Source organism: Micropterus dolomieu, linkage group LG12, assembly GCF_021292245.1.
Source record: "Micropterus dolomieu isolate WLL.071019.BEF.003 ecotype Adirondacks linkage group LG12, ASM2129224v1, whole genome shotgun sequence".
Classification (NCBI taxonomy): domain Eukaryota; kingdom Metazoa; phylum Chordata; class Actinopteri; order Centrarchiformes; family Centrarchidae; genus Micropterus; species Micropterus dolomieu.
Genome location: NC_060161.1, coordinates 17,938,037 through 17,960,272, shown reverse-complemented (window position 1 = coordinate 17,960,272; position 22,236 = coordinate 17,938,037). Strand labels below are relative to the sequence as shown.

General features: G+C 39.7%; 1 protein-coding gene across 14 annotated transcripts in view; it reads left to right on the top strand.

Moving 5' to 3' along the window:
- LOC123981186 (multiple PDZ domain protein-like) overlaps positions 1 to 22,236 on the top strand; it is a 53,020-nt gene that overhangs the window by 13,437 nt on the left and 17,347 nt on the right. For 7 of the 14 annotated variants that reach the window (XM_046065892.1, XM_046065887.1, XM_046065890.1 and 4 more), the window contains exons 8-28: positions 104 to 304; positions 1,807 to 1,909; positions 2,735 to 2,823; positions 3,628 to 3,862; positions 5,154 to 5,240; positions 5,564 to 5,643; positions 5,847 to 5,993; positions 7,092 to 7,262; positions 7,999 to 8,184; positions 8,564 to 8,773; positions 9,718 to 9,876; positions 10,227 to 10,379; positions 12,639 to 12,956; positions 13,366 to 13,477; positions 14,285 to 14,483; positions 15,500 to 15,541; positions 17,170 to 17,277; positions 18,068 to 18,148; positions 18,374 to 18,551; positions 18,660 to 18,770; positions 21,713 to 21,805. In XM_046065892.1, coding sequence (XP_045921848.1) covers positions 104 to 304; positions 1,807 to 1,909; positions 2,735 to 2,823; positions 3,628 to 3,862; positions 5,154 to 5,240; positions 5,564 to 5,643; positions 5,847 to 5,993; positions 7,092 to 7,262; positions 7,999 to 8,184; positions 8,564 to 8,773; positions 9,718 to 9,876; positions 10,227 to 10,379; positions 12,639 to 12,956; positions 13,366 to 13,477; positions 14,285 to 14,483; positions 15,500 to 15,541; positions 17,170 to 17,277; positions 18,068 to 18,148; positions 18,374 to 18,551; positions 18,660 to 18,770; positions 21,713 to 21,805 — 3,063 coding nt within the window. The remainder of the gene's footprint in view (positions 1 to 103; positions 305 to 1,806; positions 1,910 to 2,734; positions 2,824 to 3,627; positions 3,863 to 5,153; positions 5,241 to 5,563; positions 5,644 to 5,846; positions 5,994 to 7,091; positions 7,263 to 7,998; positions 8,185 to 8,563; positions 8,774 to 9,717; positions 9,877 to 10,226; positions 10,380 to 12,638; positions 12,957 to 13,365; positions 13,478 to 14,284; positions 14,484 to 15,499; positions 15,542 to 17,169; positions 17,278 to 18,067; positions 18,149 to 18,373; positions 18,552 to 18,659; positions 18,771 to 21,712; positions 21,806 to 22,236) is intronic. The other 7 variants (XM_046065900.1, XM_046065895.1, XM_046065899.1 and 4 more) reach the window with 4 other exon arrangements.

Genomic DNA, 22,236 nt, shown 5'->3' with positions numbered 1-22,236 from the left:
ATAACTGTAGCTCAGTCTTTGTTTGGTACTGACTGTGTCATTATGGGTTTGATTTCCACTGAAGCTACACAGCAAAGTCATAAAACCTTTTTTTCTGCCTCAGGATGGCCGCCTGCGAAGTGGGGACCACATCCTGCGAATTGGAGACACTGACCTATACGGCATGGGCAGCGAACAGGTGGCCCAGGTCCTAAGGCAGTGTGGCAACAGGGTGAAACTGGTGGTTACCAGGGGTCCTGTGGACGAGAATCCCTCTGTCTCTGCTATCATGTCTGTGGTGCTCCCCACTGTCACTGAGCAACAGGTGAGAGGGTGTCTGAGTGCAGACTTAGGTGTGGCCCGAAACGCAGACAACAGGCGGGGAGGATGCAGTTCCACAAAAGACTTATTAACGTGGAAGCACAAGGCAAAACATCCAAACAAAAGCTGAATCCAGAACAGGCAAAGCAGAAATCCAATCAGACAGAGTACAATCCAACAGACAGATAAATAATCCCAGCATGAGGAACTGAGCTCAGAGCATATCACTCAACATATGACGATGGCAAGGACCTAACAAAGACTGAACAGAACAAGCCAACATTTAAACACCGGGTAACAAGCAGGGCGGGAAGTACAGCTGAAACACATCAGGTAATCAAACAACAGGAAACAAAGCTAGACAAGGACAAGAACTGATCACTACAAAATAAAACAGGAAGTGAAGCATATGGGGACAGTTACCAAAGTAAGACAGAAAACAGGGAACAACTGCATAAGAACAAAGGCACAGAACGCAGGACTAAGAACTAAGAACATGAGAATAAACAAGGCAGGACAGAAGAAACACAGAACCCCGAACCATGAAACAGACTTAAACAGGAAAAACATGAACACAAAACCACAGTCCTAACAACATATGGCAGAAATATGGTACACATTCTTACAATAAGCAATTGTGTCACCTTAAAATTGATTTCATGATATCACTATAATAAAGCAGTGTTCCCATCACATATAATCAAGATGATGATTGATTGCCAGGGATGCACCGAAATGAAAATTCATGGCCAAAGCCGAAACCAAATATAATGAAAAACTTTCCTGAAAATAAGGTTTTGCACATTTTTTTCCCCATTTATTTTGCCTTCTCACAAACGAGTGCCGGAAACACTTCTTTTCTAAGAAGTCAGCCACAGATGAAGTGGATGTGCTTGGAGACAATTCAGCAGAACAGTGTCTGCAAACGGCGATTTCTGCATCTTTCTCGGACACTTTAAAGTGATTCCACACTGCCCACATGTCAATCTAATCCGGTAAAATATTTCCGGTCTTTTGACTATTTAGGCCGAACACCGAAAGTGCTTTTTTGATATTTTCGGCCAATTAATTTCAGTGGCTGATCATTCGGTGCAGTTATACAATTTTATCAGAAACACTTCAGACCTAAAGTTGAGGTCTTTTATCTCTATATCTTAGTTTTATCCTTTCTTACCTTTAACAGCTCTGGACAGATGGAATTAAAGAAAATAGCAGTTAAATCCCCTGTGACTCACACTTGGGAGAGCCAATATTGCTTTACTTTCTCAGAAACAGCACTTTCAAATGGAGATTTCATGGCTATTGTCAACACTCAGCCCAACACAGTAATTTCAGTGACTCACTATATGACTGACGAGCATTAGCTGTGTTTGTTATGGCTGCCAGGTTCAGAACACTAATTGTTAAAGTTGACTTGCATTTTTACTGTTGTCAAATAAATTATGCTTTACTTGTATTGGGATATCAGTGGATGTTGACCTGTCATTGCCATTAATGTTTTCACAGGACTTTGAGGAAGAAGAAGCTGAAGCATTTGATGTGAGCCTTACCAAGAACACCCAGGGACTGGGGATCACTATTGCTGGCTATGTTGGAGATAAAAATTCAGGTGAGAAATGGCACATTACTTTTTCAGAATAGATGACCATTTAATTTAATATTAAATATACATTTAAGCTGCAATGATTAATATTTTCCTAGTCTATAAACAGTGGATTAAATGTAAGTCGTAAATTAAATGTCATAGTAAGTATTATCACCTAACTCTACAGAGAGTTTTAGCATCTTTTAGCTTATTGTTTTGGTTTAGCCTGCAAATTTCGCCCACAGCAAACCAGTTTCAAGCCATGGCAGCTCCTTTCAGCAACAAAGCTCTTATAAGACCACTGTACACTACATGTGCAGCAGCAAATGGTGGACAGACAAACTTAGCTTGTAGTATTTAGAACCTAAAGACACAAATCATTTCTCCATGAGTCCAAAACAGAGCTACAAAAGGGTGAACATTAGACTTGCGTTCATCTGGAGGACAGAAACACGACTTCAAATGAAGGCTTTTGTTGGTCCCTCTCTGCTGAATGTGACTATTGTTTGCTAACATGTTCAACTTTGAAATATGTTTTCACTTTTATTGGTCTAAAATGTAGCAGTTAGACTTTTATTATAACCTGTAATATTCATTTAATTAAATTTAGTATTGAATGGCCTTGGATACAAAGTACTCTACACGATGTCTTTATTTTGCAAGGTTAGCATAAGTGCACCAGGTTCCTCACATTATTATTTATGATTTATGTATTATTGAGACATGCTTACTAACACGTACCTTTAACATTAAACTGAAACATATGTTTGCTTTTCTCTTTGGGTCTTATGATTCATGGCTATGTTCTTCATCTCTCTTCTTTTTTTTTTTTTTACTTGTTCTCCTCAGAGCCCTCTGGTATTTTTGTTAAGAGCATAACAAAAGACAGTGCCGTAGATCAAGATGGCCGTATTCATGTTGGAGACCAGATAATAGCTGTAAGTTTGCCAATTCTCTTTGTAGCTATTACTGATCCGTCTGTCTTCTACGGTGTCAGGTGAAATATGCAGTGAATGCTTTATACTATCTATTACAGTGATCACATTTACTCATTTAGTCAAATTGCGGCGTGTGAGTGTGTGTGAACGTATTAGTTTCTGTTTCTGATGAGCAGTTGGCATCTCTCATGGCAGCCTCTGCCATCAGTGTATGAATGTGTTTGAACAGATGAATGTGATATGTAATGCAAAGCGCTTTGAGTGGTTGGAAGTTTAGAAAAGCGCTATATAAGTATAGTCCATTTACCGTTTATGAGATACATAATGAATAATTCACAATTAAGTGATTGTTAAGTTTTTAACATCATTATTACTGCAGGTAATTGACAATGAAGTTAAACTGTGTGTAATTTCGTGCATCATTTAAATGCGAGTTAATGTTGTCCTGTGTTTTCTAAAGTTCTCCCAAACTCTTGTTTTGTTCTGGTGTGTGTGTGCTTGATTGAATTTGTTTCCTATGTGTAAATGATAATGCTCTGTGGGACTCAACCTACGAGCTTCATAAAACACTTAATTGACTGAGAATTCTTTAAACTTATGCTTAAACTTTCTACCTGCCCTAAGTGAATGGCTAAAATATTGTGGAATACTCATGTGAAGCTATAATCACTTTGCTCAGTCTTATTTCAATTCCAACTCTGTCCAACAAGAATATAAATGGCAGTTCAGCACTGTCGGATTGTCTGCACAAGCTGTTGCGGACCTGTTCTAATCCACGGGCTCACAAATCATCGCCATCTGTAGGTCGATGGTGTAAACATCCAGGGCTACACCAATCAACAGGCAGTGGAAGTGCTCAGACACACTGGCCAGACAGTCCACCTTAAGCTGATCCGGCGGGGCTTCAGGCCTGATGACATCCCCCCCGCTGTGGCCCCCAGTGTCACCGTCCTGCCCCCGTCGACCACCATCCCTACCACCACCACCGTCATGAGGGAGATAGAGATGGAGAGGAAGAAGGCTGAGGAGGCTGCTCAAGGTAGGACGGATAAAGTGAGAGTGATTTAATGAGCATAGACAAAAAACACACTCCTTGCTACTCATCATCCTGTCAAAAAAAGGTGTCGTGTGAATGTGGCTCAGACAGGAGTTTTTGTGATGCAGTGACTCCAAATGGAAATTTCAGTAACATTTCTACACGAACCCAAAGCTTTCAATCATGTTGTTGTTTAGACCTTGAACTATATTTAGTGATAAATCAGCCTGTGACGCACAACATCTGACAGGGTATTCACACTGAGAAACTGACAATTGAGTTACAGCTGAGGTCTACGTGAATGTGGTAGAACCCATGATGTGCTTCATGTTCTTTGAAATAACTGTTAGCATTTTAAAAATAATAACATCAAACAAGATAGACAGAGAGTAAACAGAAATGTTCTCATCCCCAGCTGTACTGACAGGACCTCCAGGCTATTGCAAAAACAAGGAAAGCAACTTGCATAGCTTGTCAATAGTGATAAATGGAGCTTGAATTTGATCAGATTTGGCAACAGGAAGTTCAAGCCCAAAAAAACTTAAAATTAGCATCCAGCATGTGGAGTTTAGTTCAGGAGTTTGCATCCCCATATTGTGTGAGGTTATGTCCCTGAAGCTCCCTTGGCGAAAAAAACAACAACAACAACAACAAAAAAATTAGTTTAGTGAGTAACTAGAATACATTTTAGCTAACTTACAGTGCATGAGATCATAGATTTGGTGTACCAAAGTGTAAGGAGTCATTAAATGTTTGGGAATATGGACAAAAATGGAACTACACACTAAAATTGTTCAAGTCAGGGTTGTTGAGTTCCTTAGCGTTCCTAGCATTAGTTTTTATGTAAGCACTTAAAAGATGGCTTGCCCGGGTGCATTGGTAGTAATTTCATGGGCAACCAGTTTGGTGCCCGGTGGAACTCCAAAGACATAAAGTTTGATCATTAAACAGGTATTTGAAGTCCTGGAATGTTTAGTGAATATGGATAACATCACCAAAGGCGTATATATCCTTTTTGGACTAATAGAAAAATGAGTTTGTTCCTTTTCTCAAGTGAGGGTGATTATGAAAATGTAGCTTTAACTGTTTTAGAAGAAAATTAAAGTAAGGTATAAGTAGTCTAGAGTATTAAATAAAAATCAGCATAGATGTTTATTTGTGTTTGTTTTTTTTTTTTGCATGTATGTGTGCTGTTAGTGGAGAGTAGATGTATTTTTTCCCAGTGGCCATGTGCCTATGCTGTCATGTGTCTGTGACGCTGCCTGCTTCTGTCTGCCATGCTGTGTGTTTACAGTCACTGCAGATGAAAAGCCGCTCCAGACAATGAGCGAAGGATCTGATGTCAGCCCAGCCACGGATCAGCTAACAGAAGACAAACATGGTAGGAAGCTCGGATTCTTCTTTAAGTACACCAGCAGAGATACTGGGCACACATCTGACAGAGAAGGGTTATTGTTGTCAGGACCACCACACTGACTGGCAAAACATACTGTGAGGAGATGGGTGCTGTTGGCAGTCTCACAGACTGTGCAGAAGTGTTAAAATTTTAAGGCACAGAAAAGTTTTTTGGTTTTTTTGCCTTATCTCCAGCACAAGTACTTTGCAAATAGATGTTTGTTGCTGGCTGTGAATGATTTATCACTAATGTGTTTTTTGATGTTGTTTTGTATATTAATACATGTACTTTGTATTTTGATTCCCAAGGGAGGAAGCTAACACCCTTTGAAGAGGAAGAACTAATGAAGAAGTGGCAGGAGATTCTAGGTCCAAGCAATGAAGTTGTAGTAAGTTTCAAAGAGATTTCCTTTCTCTCACGCATCAGATTGCCTCATGGTCAACCGCTCTAAAGTGGGATCTTAAAAGAAAGAATGACCTGAGCCGTCAAACAAAAGGGATTGAGGCCTTAATTAGATTCATAGTAAAATAATAATCCCCTATGATAGACACTGCGTTGTTAACTGTGATTTTTTTCCCTTTTCCATGACAGGTGGCTCAGGTGGAGAAGTTTAGTGAGAACAGTGGCCTGGGCATCAGTCTAGAGGCCAGCAGTGGGCATCATTACATCCGCTCAGTTCTACCTGAGGGACCTGTTGGTCGCTGTGGCAAGCTGTTCAGTGGCGATGAATTGCTTGAGGTACGTGGTCCCTTAAATGAAAGAGAACATTTAATTAACAACAGTGTAGACCTTTTCATATTGCATTTGCCACTAATACTTACAGAGGTTCTGCGTTTATGGGCAGTAATGAAGAAGTTATTTACTAATTTGGGGAATTAGGGTTTTAAGGGCATCAATATTTAAATGAAATAATATATTAATAATGATTATTATTACTGTTATTTAATAATAAATAATATAAGTAATATAAGTTGAATTGACCATGGGGCACCACTACTAAACATGATCACAAATGAACAACTTCACTCCAACACTACATATTCACAGTACAATTAAAATTGTTTATCTTACAGCAATAAATGCTTCAGTGTATGTGGTTTGTGTGTCATAGTGCCTCAGTGGTTAGCCAGTAAGCCACTGGTTTAGTTGCAAGCAAAAAATTATGTTAGATGTTGTGTAAATGTAGTGTAAATATTTAGAGATTAAATGCAGGGGTTGAATTCCCCCCCACACGAATTGATTAAAAAAAAGTATAACTTAAAATTGCACTAACCAATATCTTTCAACTAACTGAATGACTGTGTGACGTGAATGGGGTCGCTTGTAGTGACAAACCCACAGAGAACTCAACCAACTCTGCGGTGCCCCTCCGCTCAGTTTCATCTTCTTTTAGCTCATTGTTTAGCCTGCAGTTTGCTGTTTTGGTTCACTCTCAATTCTCATCAACATCATTTCCAGCCACAACAGGCAGTTGTTTTCAGCGAAAAGAAGCTCTAAAACCCACTGTACGCTAAGCACTAAAATGACATGGCATACAGTAGTGGAACGTTTAGCTGAAGAGCCAGATATTTCCCCCTGGAGTTGGTGGAAAAGGCTTGCTAAAAGGAGAGGGAGTATTGTACTTTGTCAGATGACTCCAAATAAATGCTAATGTTTCTTAGCTGGATGTGTAAATAGGCTGTACTCTGTTAATAGATTCACCACAACAACTCTTTTTTAAATATGTCATTGTTCTACTGCTGTCAGGTGGCCCAGAAATCAGAGATCAGTTTGCACTGCCTTAAACCCTAGATACTGTACTTATTTTTGTTCTAAGAGTAACATTTTCTGCCACAGGTCAGTGGTATATCCCTAATTGGTGAGACCCACAAGGAAGTAGTCAGAATCTTGAAGGAGCTTCCATTATGTGTATATATGACATGCTGTAGGCCCGCCCCTCTCCTGCAGACTGACATGGATGCTATCCAACCAGAGTCAGAGGCTGTGTCCACGACACCTGATTTAAAGGTACTTCATTTCCATATGAAATAGTATATAATTATAGATTTTTGGCTGATTAGATTTTATTTTTAACTATAAAATATACATGTTTCAGAACTTATCACCATTACATTGATATATCTGCTTGTTATGTTTGTGAGGGAAAGCACAGTGAAAGTGAATTAATCTTGAAACCATGCAGGCTATAGTAGCCACAGAGCATTGCAGCAGATGATGTGCAGTCAGAAACTTCCTGCATCTCCTTGACATGCAGTAATGTATCATGAAAAATGTTGATAAGTAATGTTATAAGCAGGGCAATATTATTGGAGAGCAATACTCTTTAATAAGTCCTCCCCCTCCTTTATGACCCATAAACCTTTATTAGCTTAGCCCAGCTCTGTCAATCGCTCCATTGGCTTTCCACATTGCCAGCCTTGATGGATTAAAATTTAGCTATGAGCAGGGGAGTCTGAAAGTTTATTAAGACCAATTCTAGCAATACTGCAACGGCAGTAGCCAACAACATTTGCTAGAGATATGACACATCAAAAGCAGCTTCCCTTTGGGGGAGGGGGTTTTCATCTTTCTAGCTTTATCTGTGATAATGTACTAGGGCCCTGGCATCACAAAGATATTCCCCTTTTATCTACTGCCAAAAACCTGTGCCAGACACACAACTAGAGGGTAGCAGCCTATGGGTTTGGAGTGAATGTGAGGATGGCATGCTGTTACATAGAGATTTTGGGCTTTTCCTCTGCAGAAACAAATAGACCTGAGCAGCGTGCTGGTTGTTGAAGAGTCAGATGTGAATGCAGCGGCAGTGACACAGGATAATATGACAGAGGAGGCGATAGGATCTCCTTTGGCTATGTGGGAGTTGGAGATCCAGAATATCGAGCTTGAAAAGGGAGAAGGGGGATTGGGATTCAGCATTCTGGACTACCAGGTGGGAACTCTTCCTGGGACTGGAACTGTTATTGATATTGTTATTCATCAAGGTATTTCTACACTTATAGATGTTTTTGTATTGTTAGTATCATACACTAATGGGACAGTAAGTTAAGTCGCCACGAAGGCAATACTTGTGTGACTAATAGTCGGAATCTGGTGACATTTTTGATATTGTAGAGTATAGTTTCTTTCATCCGCATTTAATAACTTCTTTTGGGTAGCTGTCCTTTGCAGTATTTCCACAGGAAAGCACAAACTATATAATTGTTACCAAATGCATTAAATTACTCGTAATATCCATGTAAGTTTACGGCTGTGGTAGTTTACCTGTTGACTTCCTCTCACTGAACTTTACTGGACCGGCTCCACCACAGGACCCACTAGATCCCGCCAAGACAGTGATCGTGATTCGCTCACTGGTTCCCAGCGGTGTGGCTGAGCAGGACGGCAGATTGTTGCCAGGAGACCGACTCATGTATGTTAACAGCACCAACCTGGAGAACGCCAGCCTGGAGGATGCTGTCCAGGCCCTGAAGGGGGCCAAGCTTGGCGCGGTCCAGATAGGAGTTGCAAAACCACTGCCTGTAAGCATTAGAATTAATATTCTTCCTTTTTTTCTTTGCTTTAAACCTGTCTCAAAATTGAAGGTAGAATGTGTGTTGGGTTGTTAAGAGTTTTATACATGTTGCTAGACATGGAAAATGTGTTCAGCACGTCAGGGATTTATCACTGCATATATGTGAGGTTGTGTGTCAGTCTTTGTATCATGCAACTTGGCCTCCAGTCATGAGGGTTCAGCTTACGAGAGCTTGAATTTTTCATGCGGGAAAAAGAGCGGACGTAGGCTGCATGGTTAAGCATTCCATCCGTTGGTCTTTCAGAGGAGGCGACCAGCCTAAAATTATGTGTGCCCTTTGTTTCAAATTATTTTGTTATTGAATTTCCCAAGACCACGGACCCTCTTGTACATTTAAACACATCGGGGGCACCTGTCAAAATATTGCGTCTGTCCAACGGCGGGTTCAACGCTCCAGGCACCTGTACTCTTTGTACAGCATGTTTCTCTCTGCGAAACTGCCTGCATTCTTACAGCTTTAGAGCTGAATTTCTCCTGTATTGAATCTGCCGTTGGATTACACAGTGAGACCTCTGGGCGGCCAAGGTTAGCTGGATTACGGAGCTGCAGGAAGCCTCTGTGGAGTTATCCAACTCCCCTGCTTCTGCTGGGTATTTTGTTGTATTGCATCTCAAAATTGAGTCTGACAGGTGTAATCCTCCAATATGCCTTCTTGCCTTTCTTATATCTGTCTGGGCTGCATGCTACACAAAATCAATATCAAGAGCTCCCACTAAAGAACACATGTGAAATGTTTCTCTGTTAAACATTAAGTCAAAAAGAGAGAATAGCTCTCAATAACTCCTAACATCTTTTTCCATTCCATACTAATTTATATGTTCCTGATTTGGTCACAAAAAAAAACAAACGACTAAACCTGGAGACACTGAAAGAATTTCTCCACTTTCCTAGGGAATATGTGGATATTCCCACTCTCCACACCCATATGGTGAGCAGGAAATTACATCATCATCCACCATCCATTCATTTGACTTCAACAATATTTTGGTTGAAGAAGGAGAGGAAGAAGGACTGACTGAGGGCATCGTTTACCGAGCAGAGCCTGCATTGGTTAGTTAGCTTTTGGGAAAAACTGAAAAAATCAATCAGAGCTTTCTGACAAATGGAAAACAAATTGTGCTTTACATGTGATATTTGCTTCTGCCTAACTTTACCAAGAGAGGTCTGTTTGTTTGTTTGAAATCATGCAACAATTAGCCTATATGAGCACTATTATCACAAGCCATTGCCATTCAGTAAGGGATGCATTAATGTTGTGTCATTTAGCATTAGTGACATCAGGTTATAGAATAGCATGGTCATTTCAGCTATCTGTGTTTGGATAGTTCAGGAAATTTGCTCGATGATAAAGGCCAGTTTTGTGTCCCAGTTGGTCACACTGCTTCCATTCATCATCACAGATTGACACCAGCGAAGCAGACCTGTCTGATGAAAAGTTGTTAGAGCATACATACTCTGGGATAGAGGACGACACCTTCCAGACATCCATGATTGCTCTTCATGGTAGCAGCTGTAGCGCAGACCTGGATTACTTGCACTCATCTACGCCCAAGGTGTGTATTTTTATTTTTTTATTAGTGCAACAACTGAAACCAAAAGCACAACCTGAAATGATTACCTCATTTCATTAAATGTTGCTGCAACAGCGGCTGCCCTTTGTCACAATGAGCTATACAGCATGTAGTCATTATTCTTTGGGCGTTTTTTTTGTTATCGAGAGCCAAAATGTCATGAGACATGTTTGCTTTTGTTGCTCTGGGTGCCCAAGAACAGCAGCTCCTCAAATGGATATTAAATTATAAGGAAAATAAAGAAAGAAGAGCAAGGGGCACACAAGCTGTTTTACTAAGGGTATCTCTGTGCCTCAAGGTTTCCCAAAAGGTCACTGCTGATATTATTTGTAGGGCATTCTTAAGAAATTTGTATGATAATAGAGCAGTCTAGAGGGACAGATATAGGCCAGGACAAATTGGGGTATTTTATCATAACGGGCGATTTCACAGAACAAATTTCAAATGTTTGTATGATATCAGACAGCTCAGACTACATGTGATAGTGAGCCATTTTTTCCCTGTTGGTAAATCTACTTTACAGACAGTAAATGGTGGACCCGCTTTTCAGACTTGCTGAGGAAGACGGATGTTTTTTTTTTTTTTTCTGGCCCACACCTGTTTACAGAACAACAATGTAAAGTAGTGATAGACGACCGATTAATCAGGCCGATATCCGGCACTTTGAGATAATAAGCATCGGCCGATACCCTGCATTCGGGATGCTGATAAATCATCCTAAATGACACCAAATATAAAACCATTACTGGCTATCGTTAAAATTATATCGTTATACTGTAGAGAATAATGCAGTTGAATGACGTCACCTCTGACAAACTGGACCCCACTATCCCTTAAACACCAATCATGTTCTGAAATCTACAGCATAACCCAGTGTATTTTTTTTTCTTTCATTAATTAATAAAAAAATCCGTCTAAAACAACACGTTACTGGCTAGGATAACATGTATATTAGATTGTACTCTGCATGGAGTAATAGAATTATGCACGACTCTCTTTGTTTTGATATCGGCATTATATATCGGCCGACAGCCTCCCTGCTCTTTAAGTATCGCGTTGGCCATTGAAAAGCCCATATCGGTAGACCACTAATGTAAAGGTCGGCTGCTTGTTAAAGATCAAATAAGCACAGCGAGTCCACAAAGTCCGCCTCTGCCAATGAAGCAGTGGCAGCTCTTGATCGCATAGATAGATTACATTTATGCTGCCTGCTGGTCCGGTGTCTAGCTTTGAAGAGAGTCATTCATTTGCACATGCATTGGTCATACTGTTCAACACCATAGGAACATAACTCGGAGATCTTTTTGAAAGCACTCAAGTCTTATCTCTAAACAAAGGAAGACTGTGCCCTTTTAAAATAACATAATGATTAGATGAATTTAACAGACCAAACCAGACCAATAATGTAATTTCTTGCAATGAAATAGATACATTTTCAAGTTTACTTCATGGCATTTAAGCATTATTTGGGTACGCCTGGAGCATGACAGTAAAAGTTTGGTGCTTGAATTGTTTTTTTATGATAATGATTTGATTAATTTCTACAGATGGTAAAGGAGTGTTTTAGGAAATTCTGCCCTTTTATTTCTCTCAACCCCCTCCCTCCCAATAATCTCTGCATGCCTTAACAATTACTTCTTGATGTTATGTACACTTTTTAATACTGTGAATATACACACATCGTATACTCTAGATAGACACTATGCTTTATAACAATGATTCCTAACTTTTCACTGTTGCCTGTAAATGTCTTTTCATAATTATAGTGTAGGTACTTTTCTTATCATGCCCTCCTTGGTATAGATACCTGAGAATACTAGATGTCACAGCCCAGTTCACTCTATATTTATAGCACGGCCTTATTAAAATAAAACCTCTTTTCTCAGGTCTGCTTATTGAGCCCCACTTGTATTTCGTATTTGCATATTTTAACTTTTCTCTACGGATTTATACTTCTGTTCTGGCTGCCAAAGGGAAGTGCTTACCGAGATTCATCACCATTCAGTCTGGTTCTAATAAAGTCCTAAATGGTGTTATGATAAAACTACATTTTGTGCATGGCAAGCTCAAGATCACCAGTAATTCCTGCTGTCCTCTATTGGCCACTGATGGCTTTTTTTATCTCTCTCATCACAATGAGGGCAGGGTGGCGACTGAACAAGATGAATGCCCCCTGTTGGGCGATTGTCTAGCTAACGGAGTGGAACGTTCATTCAGCTGCTCTGCTTTGTTTTACCCTAGCTGACAGCTCGCCTGGACTTGTTGGACGAGCATCCCTGCTTTACAGACAACACTCAAGCGTTCTCTCCAGAGAAGTCTGCCCCTTTCACTCCTACGAGTTTGAGAGGTCCCGGCCTGGCTTTTGACGGCATACTAAGCAGTTCTGATCAGTACCTGGCACAGCACTCGACCAATGCAGAACCAGTGGAGTGCTCAAAGTCATATACCCCGTTTGCTGACATAGGGACCAGATCTGATGTCCCAGACAAACCTGTGGAGCCTCTTCACTATCAGAAGGAGCCGCCCATGTCTTTTGGAGATATCAAGTTTTTGATGAAGGTAAAATAATCTGTCTAACTACAAACCATAGATTTGACATATGATAAATTTGTAAATCTTGAAAAAATAATATGTGCAATAAGTATTCTATTAAACTGATAAATGAACATTTGTGAACATCACAGAAACCGTATTTCAAGGTGCATTATAACAACCACAAAAGAATCACAACACTCAATCTTCTTTTAAATGTAATTTCTTAAGGTAACATCTGACCTCTCTCCAGTCAGACGTGAGACTCTTTTCAAATATTAGATGAACAAAGTTCCAAGCTTATTTGTTTTGAATTCATTTTCACAGCACATTAGCTGCACCCACCTTTTCCCCAGAGACCCCTGCTTTGTTTGGCATCCGGCCTTATATTTTCATTTACTTTCATGAATAACTGTGTTGAATTATCACCCTCAAGGACGAACAGCCTGGTGTGAGAGAATCAGCAGAAGACAGTGACAAGGAAGTACTGACCTCAGGGAGCAATTTTGAAAGGACTATCACAGTTGTCAAGGGCAACTCCAGCCTTGGTTTGTGTTAATTTCTTCACATTCTTTTATTTGTTTGTTTTTTTATTTATTTTCTCAGCCTTCACAGAAGGCTTTTGTGGCGTGTTTTATGAATGCCAAATTTGAAGCAAAATAATAGAAAATATTTTTGGCTGTTTTCCAGTCTGAAAGGGTAATTTCATTGCTTAACAGGGTATTTGCATTTCAAAACCCGCCATGGGACAGCTACTGACTCAGAGAATACTAAATTTTAACTTCTAAAACAAATAGGTGTTATGAAGGCAGTGTTTATAATCCTCAGTACCTGATTTTGCTTTTTAGCACTCTTTGAAGGGTTCTATTTCCTGCGTGAATCACAATTTCTACTAAATATGTTTGGGTTTTGTATTTCCAATCAACCAAATCTAACTCAAAACCAAAATCTACTCAAACTGATTTATGATCTTTGCAAAAGAACCCCAGTTCACTGTGCTATAAGGGAGTTTCAGATATATAAATAGATGTATTATGCAACACTCTGAATTTACTCCATTGTGAATGAATTGAAAACCAAATGTGTGAATACTGTGACAGTTTGTAGGATCGTTTTCTGGGATATGAGGATATTCTTGTTTCAGAACTGAAACTACCACACTGAATCAGATTTGTTTTATGTGGAATGTATCAGTGAAACAATAAGGTTACCTTTTAATCATGGTTTTGATCTTTACTTGATGAGTTCAGTCATCTGTGATTGCCTTTAAATGTCAGAGGTCTAAACTGTTTGTTATTAATTCAGATTTAAATCCAAACTTAGTGTGTAACAGTTTCTAATAATCCTCCTCAAAGGGATGACAGTGAGCGCCATGAAAGATGGTTTGGGAATGCTGATCCGCAGTATTATCCACGGTGGGTCCATAAGCCGTGATGGCCGTCTGGGTGTTGGTGATCTCATCCTGGCCATCAACGGAGAGCCCACAGCCAACCTGACCAATGCTCAGGCTCGTGCCATGCTGAGGAGACACTCTCTCATCGGACCGGACCTGGGGTAAGAGACTATAATTAGACAGTATTAGCCGAGGCAAGTGCACGCGTTTGTACACATTTACCCACATGATTGAAACTCTGCAAAGGAATTAGATGATTCTGCCACAAATGCCTTGAACAGGCCGGTATCATATGAATACCAATGTGACACACTTTTCACACCAATACCAAAATGGTCTTTCCCCCAATACCCTGCTAGGTAAAACATATTAACCTCTAAAATGTATCTGACTAATGTTTCCTTACAGCTGTACCAGAACTTTGCCTAAATGAATAGTAGTACAGAACCAAACTGAAAATATTGTGATTTAAATAAGGAAATGTCTAAAATGTTGATGTTAAACACCTTTCCGAGAATACGGTGTCATTGTCCATTAGTACATACCGCTTTGTATTAGCGATTACAAATTTGAGAAATATCTTATGAAGCATTCGTAGTTTGTTTCTGAGTTTTCAATTATGTAATTCATACATCATTCAGTTGATACTGGAATGGCACTGGGGTGTTGATACCAAGGTGTTGTGAAACTGGTCTTTGCTATTGAAAAATGAATGGTGGTGAGATATGCAGTCTTTCCTCAGTATACCTCTGCACTACACAGGGGTGTACCTCAAGGTCCAACTTCAGTTACAACTGGATTGCTTAAATGCAAGCCTTAGAGACAATACACACTGATGTTCAATGTGTTCATTAAATATTTATTTTCAAGCATTCAATATTTAGTACTTAATAATGCACATATTTTTTCAGTAAACTGGGTGTTTTTTTTTTTTGTTTTTAAGCTGTAGCTTGACTAAAGCTTTAAATATTCTCTAAACCCAATATAATGCAGGGAATGCAAACAAATGTTGGACTTAGTTATTCCTGCAAAAGTTATACGTTGCATTAAAGGAGTTCCCATTTCTAGCGTCCTTTTGAGGGAATTACCTCACAAGAAAATTGGAAGTTCTGCTTTCTGAACTCCACTCGGCAGTTTGTTTGCATTGGTGCATAAAAGCCAACTCTTCATATTCTAGATCTACTTGCGCACCCGAGGACGATCTGTGCCCATTTTATGTGTGAGTATGACTAACCTCCACGCCGTTGGTGATTCGGCAAGAAGCTGCCATCTTGGTTTCCTTTCTCTCATTCTCTCCGTCTGCTGTTGGGGCTTCATTGCAGTCTTTTTCAGAGCTTTATCCAGACCATAGACTGTATAAAAGAAGTGGACGTAGCCAGTGTGATGTCATTCATTGGTTTGTGTGCTATCGTTTTGAGCCCTTCAGTTTGGCATTTTGGGGGTTTTTTTGGAGCCAGAAGTGACCATATTTGGTTGAGAGGGTGGAGCTGGGGACAACGGACAAGTCGCCATGCTTTATCGTCTATTTTATTCTAAATGGAACCATAATTTACTAAATATACATCATGACTAGCGATTAAGACCATAAACGCATTAAGAAAGTCTTTATTGACGTAATAAATCAAGTGAGAAGTAGGGTCATTTTGTCATAGGTTGCTATACATATATATTTTGCAACCAGTATACCATACTATTAAAAGGTATGCAGGTTTAACGCACTTTTCCAATCCGGAGGCTATGTCCACTTATTTTTTAAAGTCTATGATTTATAAACAGAATTAGAAAGTCAGATTAATTTAGAAGAGTGTCAAAACAATGGTGAAAACAAAATATTATGGTAAAATGTTTTGGAATTTAATTGGTGAAGACGCTGTTCTTTATATCATCATCAGATATGTTTAATAACATTTTGGTCCTGCTGTGACACTACACTCTGTATTAACCAAGACACATAGTCAAAATAATATCTGGATAAATCTTGACTGACTGCATCACTTACTTGTACTTAACTTGCTGCATAACTTCTTCTCTTTTATTTTTATGACTAACATGTTCAGTTATCACCTGGATGTTCTTTGTTTTCCTTTACAACTCACTGTCTTTCTGTTATTCACTGCTATTTAAGCTCTGCCTTGTCTCTCACTCTGCATGGTGTGATGTTCTTAATGAACTCACTCATCCATTTCATTGTTTCACTGGAATTCATTTTTTCTCCCCGTCCACATGCCATCCTGTTTAAAAACCAAATTAACCCATCTGTTGAGGATCTTGTCAGCTTCACTCAAATGTGTTATTGTGCCCTTCAGAAACAACTTCACTCTGAATTGTTTGGAAATGGGACTTTAAGTGGGTGTCAGATTTTGTCAGCTAGCTTGCTCATGAATTAATGATGGGTACACCCTTCAAATTTGTCACAGGTTCAGCACACATTAGGTGATAGGAGACTTGATTTGCTTTGGCATTTATAAAGATAAACACCTGTTTTGAACAGCCAGATGACAAGGCCCTATATAAAATACATTGCATCTCACCTTGGGCTGGTGAAAGGGAGTCTTGTGCCAGCAGGTAAATTAGCTAGAATTGAGAAAAATAAGAAGATTTAAAAGACACTATTTTGTTTAATAAAAAAGGTGATAGTTGTAGTGCACTAAAATATTGGTTCTTTTCTATTTATGGTAAATTACCATCTGAGTTCATACTGAACAGGGGCATAATTGCCACTAGGGTGGGTTTCTATAAATGGGGCATGCCAAATTGTTTGCTAAGAAATGTTTGACGTATTTGTGTGCGTGTGTCTTTGCTTGTGTGTGTCTTTGTCTGTGTGTGTGTGTGTGTGTGTGTGTTCAGCATTACGTATGTTCCAGCAGAGTATCTGGAAGAGTACAAGGCCAGCCTAGAGCAGGCTAAAGATGATGTCTTCTCCGAAACAGCTCCAGTCCCACTTCCAGCTCTAAAGTATGTACTCAACACTCCTTTGTCGTGTAATTACACTTATGAATATGTGAAGGTGCCCTGCTGAGATTCCTTTTAAACAAACCATGTTGTGTTTACATTCAGTGTTTCTCGCCAAAAACACATTGTGTGTATCCCTGACGTCTAACAAATGTGTGAAATGTTCCTTCCTCAAAAAACACTGCAAACTAGCAGTCATCTTATTCCTTGCCTTTCTTATGGCATTGCTACGCATCTTTGTGTTACTGCCACCTAATGCAGATCAGTAGAATAGCATAAAACAAACGAAACAGGGTCCAACGCATAAAATTGTACCTTATAACTCGTAAAAAAAAATATTGCTACATAGCACTACTAGCGCTACTAAAACTCAACAGGGTACCTTTGAGTCATGTTATCTAAAGCTGGGCTTAAACTGTACGATTTGAACCAGTTTCTCACCCGATTTTCGAGCCACACGACTCACTTTAGAGTCGGGCGGAATTATCACTTCATCAGGGGTCGTTTGCCGTGCAGTGTACAGGGGGAAGCGAGGAAGGATTGCCTGCTCCCAAACGGCCGTCAGACGGTCGGATGAATTTCACACGTGTAAGAATTTGTGGTCGGTCGTCGTCATGATACAGTCTGAGTGCCTACATTGTGAGCTTTGGCTTCATGTTGCAGACGATTTAGAGTTGGTATAAAGCAACAAGATTTCTAGAAACGTGCAGTGTATGCCCAGCTTAACAAAACTTATCGTTCATTTTTTTGTTAGAACTCATCAATTTCTTTCCTTCCACTATTGTCTATTTAGAGACATTCCTAACCTCCCTGAACGGGAAGATGGAGAGGGAGAGGAGAGCGCCTCTTACAGCAACTGGAACCAACCCAGGAAGTGAGTACACAGTGTATCTATGCTTCTAATTTAATTTTGTCCATGACCGATATGGTTTACAAGCACAAGCTTGAAGCACTGACACACAAAGACACACAAAAATAGTAGATTTTTGTCCAGCATACAATAAAAGTTACACTAGACTTACAGTATCAAATCAGTACCAAAGTCACAGCTTTCAAGTGTTAAATGTTAAAATCTAGCATGTATTGGTACCTTCCTCAGAGTGGAGCTCTTCCGAGAGCCAGGCAAGTCTCTTGGTATCAGTATCGTCGGGGGCCGAGGGATGGGCAGCCGGCTGAGCAATGGAGAGGTGATGAGGGGCATTTTTATCAAGCACATCCTGGAGGACAGTCCTGCTGGACAGAACGGGACCCTGAAGACTGGAGACAGGATCGTAGAGGTAAAGGAACATGAAGACTTGTTTTGAAACTAACAGAGTACAAAAAACCTGAAGAGAGTGGGAGCTTGAGATTTTGGGTGACTATTTTCCCTGATATCTCTTTGTCAGGTCGATGGAGTTGACCTAAGAGATGCTAGTCACGAGGAGGCAGTTGAGGCCATACGCAGGGCAGGCAACCCTGTCCCCTTCTTGGTCCAGAGTATTATCCACAGGCCCAGGGTAAGTCTGTTTAATAGTGTCAGACCAATTGCTAGTAAACACCTCATCGTCTGAAGGTCAAAATTTCCTCACTGTAGCTTTTTTTTAACCTCATGTGAAAGTTTAGTCTATCTGCAGGGGCCATTTAGGGCACTTTCAAAACAATATTCCACCCGTGGTAGCATCAGGTTTGCTTTTGAATGTTGAAAGAAAGTCATTTTGAAATTTTTCACGAGAGCAACAACAAACCCTGCGTGGCATATTAAATATAGCAAGTTTTAACCTCTAAGTGCGACACTCATTGAAAATCACAGTATTAACAACATCGTTTGTTGTTTGAACATGCCCTCAGGCTTTGAAAGCATGACTAAGTAGTTTCCTGCTGGGGCTACAACTGGCTTGGCTCCAGTGTCAGATCTCTTATAGTCAATCACTTTTCATGCATTGTTATCTACGAGATATTCCCACATGCTTTCCGTAACATTGTGTTTACTGGTGCCTTGGAGCAACTCATAATGTAATGTAGCACACGCAGAGGAAGGACATGAAGAGGGGAAAGAATCATACTCATCTGTGGTAACTCTAAAAAATATGTTTAAAGTGGCTATAATCAATATTTATTTATAACAAACAGGTGAACGCTGAATCCATGCATAATTCATAATGACTCAACTACGCAATTCCCCATAGTTCTACAGAGGTTCATAGCATCTTTTAGCTTTCGGCTCTCTGGCTCACAATTGTTTAAGTTCACACTCTTTACTCTCATAACATTGTTTTTAGCCATAGCAGGCAGCCATTTTTTTGAGCCAAGAAGCCCTAAAAATCCCCTGTTTGCTAATTATGCTCAGCACCAAACAGCAGTTATTTAGCAGCTATTAGCTTAACTTAGTGGCCAGATATTACTTTCAGTTGGTGAAGACCAGTACCAGAGCTAAAAGAAGAGGGAATATTGGACATTTGCCAGTTGAAACAAACAAATTAATGCTAATAATTAATGCTAATGTTGCTACATATCTGCTGGATGTGTAAAAAAAACTGTTTGCTAATAAGTTTGTCATATCAACTCAATATATCAGTGTTGTTTATAGCTTGTTTCCATTGTCCGAAGTGGCTAAAAAAAATCAGTTATAGCAGGTTTAAATACACGTTGGCCAGATGAACATCCAATAAAGTAACAATCTTCAGTACAAAATAATACTTTCAATAAATTGAAGTGAGGACCTTAGGTCTATTCACATTTTGCTGAAAGTTGGATGAGAAGATACCATTCTTCTCAGTATGCTAGCTAAATATGAAGCTAACGTTACAGCCAGGAGACGGTTAGCGCATAGACTGGAAATCGGGGTAAAGAGCTAGCCTGGCTCTGTCAGAAGGAAGTAAAATCTGCATCACTTATTTACACGTTAACCCAGCCGGTTTTGTTACGTTTGGACAGAGACAGGCTAACTCTTTCCCCTGTTTTCAGCCTTTATGCTGTGTTAAGTTAACTATGCTGTGGCATCTTATTTAGCATACAGACGTAAGAATGGAATCTCATCTAATTTGCAGCAAGAAAGCAAATAAGCATATTTCCCAATATGTCAAAATATTCCTTTAAAGAGGTTAATACCTTATGTCCCCAGAGTGTTAATACTTTACTTTTAACTGCAGTTACTACATTACGAGTTGCCTCAAACCTGCATCTCTGTTCCTCCGCACTGCTTTCTCAGCCTGAGTCAATATATAACTCGGCTCCATCACCTGCCGTAGAGCAACACACCACTGCTTTCACATGCATGCCACATCGCACATGTCAGGTAATCCGTCTTTCTCTTTTTGTCTCTCTCATTTCTATTGCATCAGCTATCCATCACAGTTAATCTTTGTTGCATTATCTCCCCTGTCTCCTCTTTCTTACCGTCTCTCACACTGTTAGCTGAGTCTTTCTTTTTAACTGCATCTTTGACTTTGATATATATATACGCATAATGTGTCTATTGACGGAAATAAAGACAAACTAGAATTGGAGATTCCTTCTGGGAGAAAAGGAACATCTGACAGTTCATTTTAATATCAAGGCATCCTTTTCTATTGTCATTTCACTGAATCTAAGCGTAACAATGACAAGACCCACAATGATGTTTTTAATCAAAAGGGCCAGACGATGGTAAAATCAATTTCGTCACTGGCAGTAGTGAGTATTTTAGAAACCCTCTGTGCTGAAGGTGTGTAATGCTGACATTTAATACATCCAGATTTGATTATTAATGCACTTTAACCAAGGGATTTATTGAAATGTCATTGCTATATCTTATAAAGGAACAAATAAACAATAGAAAAGCAGATATGGAAATCATTTTTACCTGTGTGGCTACGCAGCTGTCAAAATACCCTCCAGACAGCTTCTACCCAACAAAGTGAAACGGGTACAAATTTAGGAAGAAGGCAACTTTCAAATTTACTATAAAGACACTGATATTGAGTTGCAGCTCCACTAAAATTCATAACAATGGAGTTTGAAAATGTTATTTTGACTGGATGATATTTCCAAGTGCTGTAGGCAGGTCAGTGATGCCATTTTTAAATGCAGCCACTGGGGGCCACCTAGAGTGTATAATAGCATATCCTTGCTGTTTCCCTTTAAGTTTCAAATCCTCGTGTAAGCAGTGAATAATCTCAAGGTAGCCTGGAGGAATCTTTGAAACATTTTGTTAAAGTCTTTCAGAGAAAAGAAGCTTTGCTCAGAATTTTTTATTTTTTTTATTTTTTTTTTTTGATGTGGAGGAAACAGCTGTCCTCAAGGAAGCCGCTCGCTTTAATGGTTACTCATTTAAATAAAACCTGAGGTGCTTCTGTCCTCCACACATCCCCTTGTATTTTTCTCCCGGATGGCCTCCAATTCAGTTTTGTCAGAAAGGCTCTGCCATCATATTAAATATTCGTAATGTTCTCTGCTTGTTGGTCATGTGTGTTGCTTTTAGAAGCCGCCCCTGCCCTTTCTGCAGCTAAATAGCCACCACGGGTCGAGCCTTCGCTGCACTAATCAAACCTTCTTAGCACCTGCCCTCCCTCAGGTTAGAACGCTACCCCATGTCTGTGTCTGCCTGCCTGTGTCTTCCACTCGACCCGTACTCCTTTTGACTTGCCAAGAAAACAATGAAAGATATCCTGCATGTGTTTGTGTGGAGTCGTAGGTTAAACAATAAAAATAAATACTTTTAAGTCTGCATGTAGTTTCCCATTATTAGGGCTTTTTTATGCAGTGTCAAGATAGCCATGAGTTGCATAACAATGTGTGTTAATTGTTCCAAATACTAAACTTTCCTTTACAGTAAACCCCTGCTGTCAGAGATGACCATTATTATCCTAAACTTTTTGTCCTATTTGTGCTTCTGAATGTGTGTGTGTGTGCTTGCATGTGTACACCCACATATAGTATGTGTTTATGCCTTATTTGAATCTATACTTTTCTGTCATCTGTTTGCATATGTTGCCTTATTTATAT